General features: G+C 44.5%; 1 protein-coding gene across 1 annotated transcript; it reads left to right on the top strand.

Moving 5' to 3' along the window:
* Positions 1–6,285: 6,285 nt before the first annotated feature.
* LOC148481857 (putative G protein-coupled receptor 139) lies at positions 6,286–7,197 on the top strand. Its single transcript, XM_088452910.1, has one exon. It carries the CDS (start codon positions 6,286–6,288, stop codon positions 7,195–7,197), a length of 912 nt encoding a protein of 303 aa, XP_088309036.1.
* Positions 7,198–12,036: the final 4,839 nt, after the last annotated feature.

The following is a 12,036-nucleotide window of genomic DNA, read 5'->3' as shown; positions in this document are numbered from 1 at the left end:
TCCCAGCTGCCTGAGAGACTTACCTACAGCCACCTCACACACTCTCATATTACTGCCTATCTCTCAACTCCCATTCCCCTCTAATCTGCCTTAGTGACTTACCTATACCCACCTCACTTACTTTCTCATGTTAGCACCCATTTTTCAGCTCCCATGCTCCTCCAATCTGCCTGAAAGATTTACCTACACCCACCTCACACACTCTCATATTACCACCCATCTCTCAGTTCCCATGCCCCTCCAATCTGCATGAGATACTTATCTACATCCACCTTGCACACTCTCTCATAACACCGCCCATCTCTAAGCTCCCAAGCCCCAACAAGGTTCCTGAGTGATTTATATACACCCACCTCAGACAGTCTCTCACATTACCACCCAACTCAGCTCCCATATCCCTCCAATCTGCCTGAGAGACTTACCAACACCCACCTCACACACTCACTCATATTACCATGCATCTCCTAGCTCCCATGCCCCTCTAAGATGCCTGAGAGACTTACCTACACCCACTTCACACATTCTCATACTACTACCCATCTCTTAGCTCCCATGTCCCTCCAAGCTGACTGAGAGACTTATCTACACCCATCTCACACACTCTCTCATGTTACCACCCATCTCTCAGCTCCCATGTCTGTCCAAGCTGACTGAGAAAATTACCTACACCCACCTCACACACTCTCATATTAGCACCCATCTCTCAGCTACCATGACCCTCCCAGCTGCCTGAGAAACTTACCTACACCCACCTCACAGATTCTCTCATATTACCACTCATCTCTCAGCTCCCTTGTCCCTCCACACTGCCTGAAAGACTTACCTACACCCACCTCACATAGAGTACTCTCTTATTACCCTCCATCTCTCAGCTCCCATGCCCCTCCATTCTGCCTTAGTGACTTACCTACATCCACCTCACACACTCTCTCATATTACCACCCATCTCTCAGCTCCCATGTCCCTCTAAGCTGCCTGAGAGACTTACCTACACCCACCTCACACTCTCTCATATTACCAGCCCCCTCTCAGCTCCCATGCCCCTCCCAGCTTCCTGAGTGATTTATCTACACCCACCTCACACACTCTCATATTACCACCCATCTCTCAGCTCCCATGCCCCTCCCAGCTTCCTGAGAGACTTACCTACACCCACATCACACACTCTCATATTACTACCCATTTCTCAGCTCCTATGTCCCTCCTAGCTGCCTGAGAGACTTACCTACACCCACCTCTCACATTCTCATATTACCATCCATCTCTCAGCTCCCATGTCCCTCCAAGCAGCGTGTTCTAGCAAGGTGCCCCACAAAAAGTTATAGTCCCCACTTCATAAAAAACCTATTGAACCAATGTCAGTTTTGCTTTTATTCCCAACACTCCACAGAGACTGCACTGACTGATGTGGTGATTAATGTGATCAATACTAAGTGTACCAGCCATCATTTACTTATCTCTGCTACATCTGACCACTGTGACCACTTTCTCCTGGGGGTAAAATACTGCATACCGTAGGGAGTATATTTACTAAAGGTCGACTTTGGTCGATTTTGTATTTTGGGGTCTAAATCATACATTTATTAACAGATTATTTTTGACATATTTTTAAACAATGTAAAAAATCATCCATTAGTAAATGTTTGATAGAGGGTATATTGACAGATTTTTAGGGCAATTTTTGGTCAATTTTTCATTTTTTTTTGTGACATTGGTTAAAGATAGATGGAAAAAACCATCTGTTAGTAAATGTTTGATTTAGACCCTGAAACACAAAATAAACAAAATTGCCTAAAAATCAATCAAAATCAACTTTTAGTAATTATACCCCAAAGTTCTTATCAAACAACTCCTAAAGTGTTTGTTTCTCTGGATCCATCTCCTCTTCACTTACTGGAGACCTCAAAGCTCAGTCCCAGGTCTTCTGCTCTCCTTTATCTTGACCACATCTCTGGGAAAACTAATCAGCACTTTTCCTCTCCCCATTTGTACTGGCCACATTACTGACTGTCTCTCTGCCATATCATCTCACCACCTTAAAGTCAGTCTTTTCAAAAATTGAGTTAATGATATTCCTATCAACAACACTATAAACTATAAACCCTACCCCTGAATCTCGCTGCCTAGGTGTCATCCTTGACTTGGACCTGTCCTTTGATGCCCACATTCAATCTATTTCCAAATCCTGTTACATCCACCTAAGTCACAATGAGTCTGTGCAAACTAGGGACAGTTGTCATTGATGTCCCCAGGGCAGAGATCTCAGGCAGATTATTCCCGCAGACCCCCAGAATCATACAGCCAGCACCTGTGTCACTTAGTGAGGTAATGGCAGAGAGAACACACAAGACAGGTCTTATCAGTCACTCAAATGGTTTTACCGTCATTTCTGCAGAAATCCATCTGACGGCGGATAATGCAAATCGGGCACAAATTCAGAGCAGCCAACGACAGACTCTAAAATGTTTTTATTTTTTTCCTCCTTTTAACTGCAAATTGTTTTGTAATGAATCTTTGTTTCTGATTTAGTTATTATTTATACTTATTATTACAGATGTGCGGTTCGGTTTTCCTGAAATAGGAACACAGTCGAACTTTGGGGTTCAGAGTTGAACCAAGTCTTTGTTCGGTTCTGTAGTCAGTTGGGAGCTCATTTTTAAAAGCCGGACTTGGATTTTGGATTGCATGTAGCCAGGTCCAAATGACTTGATTTTAGCTGTTTTATTGATTTTTGTATCTATTCTTATCAATTTTTAAAGATTTTTAAGGAATCCAAAACCGGTCCAAAATGTTTGAGGGTGGTTTTGCCAAAACCACATCATGATGATGGATTAGAACCAAAACCAAAACACGGGGGTCTGTGCACATCTCTAGTTGTTATATTACATTCTTTTTTTTGCAGCCCATTTCACCCCTCTGTTCTGCTGTAGCAATAAAAGGAATGGTGGCCACAAATAAATACAGTGTAGCGTAGGGAAGGCTCGCCAATGCATTTTTTATGTAGATTTTTGTTAATTTTAAATTTCTGAATATTATTCTATAATGTACCCCATGGGAAGGTTTGGAACAGTGTGTGGGTTCTCAGATATTCCTCAATAATGACCCCTTACCTCCTGGGCCCCTGAAGGCATATGAACCCTTAGGCAGCAAGGCTTGTGGGGAGTCTTTATCCTCATAGATACCAGGCCTGAGGGCATGGGGGGTGCCCTGTCCTTAAAGCCACAAGACCCATATACCCACCTTTGCTGTAGAGCCTGTGTGTTTGCCCCTTTCCCTGAGGTCAGCCAAGGATCTTCTCTGGAGTCTTCATCTCCACCTCCAGAGCCTCCAAAAATCTAGGGTTACGAAATGATTATAGCAGGTAACATAATAATAATAATAATAATAATAATAATAATAATGTGATAATGATATAATAATAATAATAATAATAATAATGATAATTATATAATAATAATAATTATGGTAATGACATAATAATAATAATAATAATAATAATAATAATGATGATGATAATAATAATAATATAATATTAATGATTTGATGATAATAATAATGTAATAATGATGATGATAATGATGTAATAATAATAATAATGATGATGATAATGATGTGATAATAATAATAATAATAATAATTATTATTATTATTATGATAATGATGTAATAATAATAATAATAATAATAAATTATTATTATTATTATTATGATAATGATGTGATAATAATAATAATAATAATAATGATGATAATAGTAATATAAAAAATTATTCCCAGAGCTGTGGTGTTGTGCGATGCAGTTCTGGCAATGTGCCCCATTAAAGTTCCAGTCCCCCTTTATAAATAATGTAGCAAGCTTTTCCCTATTACAGACATCATTCTCAAGCTCACATCTTGCACCCAAGAACCATAAATAAGAATGAGGGGATTTATATATCACAGGTGAAGAAGTGAGTTTTTGCATCACCCTATATAATTATGGGATAACAGCGGGGATAACCCAACAGGCGCTACGTGTCACCGGCGAAGGCTTCCTCAATGCTTTTATTTGGGGGAGCAATGTATATAATATAACAGTGGTACTTGTACCACCCCAACGTTCCATTATGTCTATTCAGGGTATCATTATCCAAAGTGACGCACCAAATATTGGGCCTGATTCTGAGGTGGGGGTAAAGCAAACACTGTGTGCCTGACTCAGACCTTCGCGCTATTCCGATATTTATGGATTTCAGTGATTATCTGTAAGCCGTGCATGCACCAAGGACCTTTAACGCAGTCGCTCGCAGTGACTATAAATGTGATTGACAGCCAGGGAGCGTTTGGGGGCGGTAACAGGAAGTGGCGGCAAAGAATGTTGGGTTCAGTAGTCAGTTGGATGCTCGGATTTTGCATTGCATGTAGCCAGGTCCAAATTACTTGATTTGATTTGTTTTATTGTTTTTTTATTGATTCTTACCAATTTTTTAAGATTTTAAGGAATCCAAAACCGAACCAAAACGTTTGAGGGTGATTTTGCCAAAACCAAAACATGATGATGGATTAGAACCAAAACCAAAACACGGGGGCCCATGCACATCTCTAGTTGTTATAGGCATGTGGTGACCGCTCTGGGGGCGTCTGTGATCCCGTACACAGGAAATATGGCTCCGGCATCTCAGTTCCCGCTGACATCGGTGAGACCATGGACTCAGGATGGCAATAAATAAATGATCTACGGCCTCTGCTGCCTCTATGTACACAGATGACGCAACATTTTACACAGATGCTGGGATTGGCAAAGCCGCAGGTGGGCATCTCAGTACAGCTCCTGGCGGCCGCGACATTCACATATTTTCTCATAGCAGCTGTGACTACATTGGCGTATATCTCTGAATGAGGCCCTGTGCTCCCCTTGCATTGCAGCATGGTCTGTCCAGGAATCTTTTTTGCTTTACTCCTGAATCAGAACCGAGCCCATAATCATTTATTGATTAAATCCATCTTCACTGCAGGTCTTTGTAATATGTATGGGGCCATAGACTGTCCCCCTGTAATATCTCAGGAGGAGGAACATTAGTTATAAGATAACTTATATATCTACCACTTTATATTTTGTGTGTTAAACTGTCAAAGAAAAAAATTTTTTAGCCGAGGAACTAAAAGCTTAAATCTCGGCTTCCAGTTTCATACTTGCGCTGGGACCCTGAAAATGACAGCGCCGAGTGCGATATATCACTCTTATAATGCTGGTAAGCTGTAGCCATGGCAAAATGACATTGTTAAATAGTAACAAAAAAAACTTTTTCTTACAGAAATGTGTTATTGGTCCTATGGCTCAATTCTGCATCTAGGGCCACTGAGTTACTAGCAGGGATAGAGACAGGTTGCTGATAGCTCTTTCAGTCGGAATCGGTATGAAACACCGATGGACGGAATGCCGGCTGGCAGTACACTGACAGCGGCATCCCGATGGTTAAATTCCCCACAGGGGAACGGTGAGTAACCTTCCTTTCCTGCACCCTTATACTAACTCTCCCTACCCCACACCCTACCCTCCTGGTAAGTGCCTAAACCTAACCCTCTCCCCTTAGTGCCTAACCCTTACCCCCCCAGTAGTGCCTGAACCTAACCCCTCCTGCCCGGAGCCTAACCGTAACCTAACCCCCTCCCGCAGCTTAACGCTAACTCCTCCCGGGGTGCCTAAACCTAAATCCCCGTCCCCCCACGGCCGATACTTACCTTTCCGCAGTGTCCTTACAATCGGGATACCGTCTTTTGTTGGGATTTTGGCGCCAGTGTTATCTCAGTGAACAGGATTGTGATGCCGGGGTTCCGGCAGACGGCATCCCGCTTGTCGGGATCCTAACCGCATCCCCTCTCAGTCATGTTAGATCTCATCAGAGTCAGATAGGGGTATGAATAACACAGTGGGAGACCTCTGATAACGTGTGGCCTTTCTCAATGTCATGGATGAATTCATGGCTACACGTGATGGTGGACAATAAGAATAATATGCTCCTCATGGCAGATGGTTCTCAGATTAAATGTTCCAGCTCAGAGAGGACGTCGGTGACACAGAAATAGTCCACAAGCCGGCGTTACATGTCAGTCCTGGTTAATGTGACATTCTTCCAATGAGAGTACTAGCAGTAATCTATTACTTGTGCATCTTATAGAGAATTCCCTTATTCGGCATATATTCCTGAAGCCCTGGAGATGTTGGTGGCAATGTGACATAGGCTGTTTCTCTCTCTCTTGCAGCCAGTCTGATCACCATGGCTGTACTGTGGAAAGGAAGCCTCGACATGACCAAGTCCATTGTTTATTACCTGGTGGCATTAGCGGTGGCTAATCTCCTCCTCATCCTGGTGGTGACCATCTTCCGGGATATCTTCTACTTCTACGTGGACATCACACTGTGGTGGCCTCAGCCTTCCTGTGGTGCAAGTAACTGGATCTACTTCACCTGTGTCTACTCCCTGACGTGGCTGACGGTGGCATTCTCCATTGATCGTTATGTCATCGTATGTTGCATGAAGCTGAAGCTCCGGTTCTGCAAGCCCTCCGTCACTCTATGGGTCATCATTGGTGTATATGTCGGCGCCTTCCTGGTGGCAATGCCTACATTCTGGATGTATGTGCCTGTTCGAACTACCCAGCCAAATGGAAACGTCTTCCACATTTGCAGCCTCCATCGCAACCTGAGCTCGATTCCTTTTCTGTCGGTGTATGACCACATCCAGACGACGGTTTGGATCATCTTTCCTCTCGTCTCATTGGTTCTGACCAATGGCCTGACAGTCTGGCACATCACTGTGACCACCAGAGTGCGACAGAGCCTGAAGGGGGGGTCTGCCGGCAAACAAGGCGATGACCCGGAGGTGGAGCGCAGAAAGAAGTCTGTGACTCTGCTTGCCATGATTTCCATCTCATTCCTCAGCCACTGGCTGCCAAAAATGGTGGTCAAGGTGACAGAGAGATTCACCTATCCGCCGGTCAACCGCTACGATTTCTACCACCCGGTGAATGTGGCGAGAATGTTGTGCAATATGCTGATTGTCTTCAGCTCCTTCAGCAACGTCTGTATCTACTCACTCACCATCACTAAATTCAGAGAGGAGCTTCTCCGCGGAGCCAAGCTCATCCTCAACACTCTGTGCCATAACCCACGCTCCCCCTTCCCTCCTGACAAACCAATTCATATATTCACCATATGAGACCCTGACCATAGAGAGGGCACCAAGAATATTTGCAAATGGAGGAAAATCTTCTATTGTGAAAGCACAAAATGTCTTATATTCTGTATGTAACGTCAGCTCATTATCTATTCTGTGCTTCTCATTAATCAGTCCCAGCACACGCACATCAGTAATAATAATCGGGATGATTACTGCATTGGATCGTTAAGCCTCCTTATCGCTAACATCATGTCTCGTGTATAGGTCACCTAACCTTAAACTTTAAATGACACAGAGCCAGGAATGGCATTAAAGCATGTTAGCTATTTATTGAAGAGATCTACAATTTAAAGATTGTATGATGGCAAGAAAGGATAGGCCAATAGTCATCGCAGCCCAGCAATGCACCAACGCAAACACAATGCATGCATTGCACTCAGGGCCGTTGAGAGCCTGGCCGGGCCCGGGTAATGGAGGTGGTGTGGCCTAATCACGGGAGGCATGGCCATGCCCCCTCGAAAAAAAATAAAAAAATAAGCATCACCTTATCAGCACCGCGTAGCGGCACTGCGCGCCGGGGAGGGGGGCGCTGTAAGCCCCCCAGCCCGGTGCTAAGCAGGGGGGGCACGATCAGTTTGATCGACCTCCCCCACAGCCCCAGGAGACTGCTCCGGCTGCTGCAGCAGCCGCGAGCAGTCTCACACAGCAGCCCAGCGCAAGCTGTGTAGTGAGATGCTGTGAGGGAGGGGGGTAACGCCGGACCCGAGCCCCCGTCGTGGCCCTCAAGCAAGCCCGGGCCCGGGTAAACTGCCCCCCCCTCTCGGCACCCATGATTGCGGTCAGAGTCTGCCCTATGGGTGATTACAACACAACACTTAAAGGGGGTTTCCAACTCAACCTTGCAGCATAACAAATGGCCTGGAAAGATGTAGTGCTGCCCCCTGTGGGGTGGTTCAGACTTCAGTCAAGAATGAGTGCACCCAAAAACAAATCAACTGCATCCGAGCGGTATGACCAGCTGTTCTATCCAGCCAACTGGAAATAGCCAACAACCAATCAAAACCAAACTAACGGGCAGACGGGAGGGCAGATTCTTTACAATGAGGCTTGTACCATGTGACCACAAACTGTACCCTAACTTCTATCCCCACCCCATAACACCTAACTGGCTAAAACCCACCCGTGGGCATCGTCTGCCTTCTGTTCTTCATTCTAGTACAGACGTTATATACACAGAACTACCATGTTGGTGAAGGCCTCACTATGATAAGTACAGGGGTACATGTTGCTATGGGGTCCCCAATGTCTAGTTACAGCGCTCTGTGTACAATAAAAGTTACCACATGGGGGATAATACATGCCACAGACCAGCAGTGTACACGCTACCAGCCACAACGCCTCAAATGTTCTCTCATCTGTTGGTTCTCAGTCATAGATGAAAACAGACAGCAGTTATACATTTTACAGGAAGAATATAATAAAAACAACTTACCTGGATGAGAGACACTTACCTGCCTGAGAGACACTTACCTGCCTGAGAGACACTTACCTGGCTGAGAGACACTTACCTGGCTCAGAGACACTTACCTGCCTGAGAGACACTTACCTCGCTGAGAAACACTTACCTGCCTGAGAGACACTTACCTGCCTGAGAGACATCTTTCTGTGAATCCTTTATCTGAGAGACATTTATTTACCTGTGGCAGAGACACTTACCTGACTGTGACTCATTTACTTGAGAGACACCTGGCTGTGATTAACTTACTTCGCTGAGAGACTCTTACCTGGCTGAGAGACTCTTACCTGGATGAGAGACACTTACCTAGCTAAGAGACACTTACCTGGCTGAGAGACACTTACCTGGCTGAGAGACACTTACCTGGCTGAGAGACTCTTACCTCGCTGAGAGACACTTACCTGGCTGAGAAACTCTTACCTGCCTGAGAGACACTTACCTGCCTGAGAGACACTTACCTGCCTGAGAGACATCTTTCTGTGAATCCTTTATCTGAGAGACATTTATTTACCTGTGGCAGAGACACTTACCTGACTGTGACTCATTTACTTGAGAGACACCTGGCTGTGATTAACTTACTTCGCTGAGAGACTCTTACCTGGCTGAGAGACACTTACCTGGCTGAGAGACACTTACCTGGCTGAGAGACTCTTACCTCGCTGAGAGACTCTTACCTGGCTGAGAGACTCTTACCTCGCTGAGAGACTCTTACCTGGCTGAGAGACTCTTACCTCGCTGAGAGACACTTACCTGGCAGAGAGACTCTTACCTCGCTGAGAGACTCTTACCTCGCTGAGAGACACTTACCTGGCTGAGAGACACTTACCTGGCTGTGATTAACTTACTTCGCTGAGAGACTCTTACCTGGCTGAGAGACACTTACCTGGCTGAGAGACTCTTACCTCGCTGAGAGACACTTACCTGGCTGAGAGACTCTTACCTTGCTGAGAGACTCTTACCTGGCTGAGAGACTCTTACCTCACTGAGAGACACTTACCTGGCTGAGAGACTCTTACCTCGCTGAGAGACACTTACCTGGCTGGGAGACTCTTACCTGGCTGAGAGACTCTTACCTGGATGAGAGACACTTACCTAGCTAAGAGACACTTACCTGGCTGAGAGACACTTACCTAGCTAAGAGACTATTACCTGGCTGAGAGACACTTACCTGGCTGAGAGACACTTACCTAGCTAAGAGACTATTACCTGGCTGAGAGACACTTACCTGGCTGAGAGACACTTATTGTTCTTCCCTGCCATTAGAATGTTTGATCCCAGATGGTTTATTGCAGAATTAAAGCATTACCTCATTTATAATGGGCTTAGTGTCTACATGGCAGGTAATATTATGTCAGCAGCTAGAGTATCAGGTACTCTGGAAAGTGGGTACATTAGCATATGGGGTACACTGGAACACATTGTACATTAGGATATGGGGTACACTGGAACACATTGTATGCTGGGATATGGGGTACACTGGAACACATTGTACGCTGGGATATGGGGTACATTAGGGCACATTGTACACTGGGATATGGGGTACACTGAGATATATGGTACACTGGGACACATTTTAATTGGAATATGGGATACACTGCCATATGGGGTACATTGGAACACATGGTATATTGGGAAACGGAGTACGCTAGAACACATTGTAGACTGGGATATGGGGTACACTGGGACACATTGTACACTGGGATATGGAGTACATTAGAACACATTGTACACTGGGATATGGGGTACATTAGAACATATTGTACACTGGGATATGGGGTACATGAGAACACATTGTATGCTGGGATATGGGGTATATTAGAACACATTGTATACTGGGATATGGGGTACACTGTGACACATTGTACACTGGGATATGGGGTACATTAGAACACATTGTACACTGGGATATGGGGTTCATTAGAACACATTGTACACTGAGATATGGGGTACATTAGAACACATTGTACACTGGGATATGGGGTACATTAGAACACATTGTACACTGGGATATGGGGTACACTGTGACACATTGTATGCTGGGATATGGGGTACATTAGATCACATTGTACGCTGGGATATGGGGTACACTGTGACACATTGTATGCTGGGATATGGGGTACATTAGATCACATTGTACACTGGGATATGGGGAACATTAGAACACATTGTACACTGGAATATGGGGTATACTGTGACACATTGAACACTGAGATATGGGGTACACTGTGACACATTGTACACTGAGATATGGGGTACACTGTGACACATTGTACACTGGGATATGGGGTACACTGTGACACATTGTACACTGGGATATGGGGTACATTAGAACACATTGTATGCTGGGATATGTGGTATATTAGAACACATTGTACACTGGGATATGGGGTACATTAGAACACATTGTACACTGGGATATGGGGTACATTAGAACACATTGTACCCTGGGATATGGGGTACATTAGAACACATTGTACACTGGGATATGGGGTACATTAGAACACATTGTACACTGAGATATGGGGTACATTAGAACACATTGTATACTGGGATATGGGGTACATTAGAACACATTGTATGCTGGGATATGGGGTACATTAGAACACATTGTACGCTGGGATATGGGGTACATTAGAACACATTGTACACTGGGATATGGGGTACATTAGAACACATTGTACACTGGGATATGGGGTACATTAGAACACATTGTACACTGAGATATGGGGTACATTAGAACACATTGTACACTGGGATATGGGGTACACTGTGACACATTGTATACTGGGATATGGGGTACATTAGAACATGTATGCTGGGATATGGGGTACATTAAAACACATTGTACACTGAGATATGGGGTACATTTGAACACATTGTATGCTGGGATATGGGGTACATTAGAACACATTGTACACTGGGATATGGGGTACACTGTGACACATTGTATACTGGGATATGGGGTACATTAGAACACATTGTACACTGGGATATGGGGTACATTAGAACACATTGTATACTGGGATATGGGGTACACTGTGACACATTGTACACTGGGATATGGGGTACATTAGAACACATTGTATGCTGGGATATGGGGTATATTAGAACACATTGTACACTGGGATATGGGGTACATTAGAACACATTGTATACTGGGATATGGGGTACATTAGAACACATTGTATACTGGGATATGGGGTACACTGTGACACATTGTACACTGGGATATGGGGTACATTAGAACACATTGTATGCTGGGATATGGGGTACATTAGAACACATTGTATACTGGGATATGGGGTACACTGTGACACATTGTACACTGGGATATGGGGTACATTAGAACACATTGTATGCTG

The sequence above is a fragment of the Taudactylus pleione genome, unplaced genomic scaffold (assembly GCF_031769625.1).
Source record: "Taudactylus pleione unplaced genomic scaffold, aTauple2 ptg000558l, whole genome shotgun sequence".
In the NCBI taxonomy this organism is placed as follows: Eukaryota; Metazoa; Chordata; class Amphibia; order Anura; family Myobatrachidae; genus Taudactylus; species Taudactylus pleione.
This window is presented reverse-complemented; position numbering and strand designations above follow the sequence as displayed.

Bases quoted from the DNA above. Each gene is read 5' to 3' on its own strand.
- LOC148481857 (XM_088452910.1), top strand. From the start codon at position 6,286: ATGACCAAGTCCATTGTTTATTACCTGGTGGCATTAGCGGTGGCTAAT.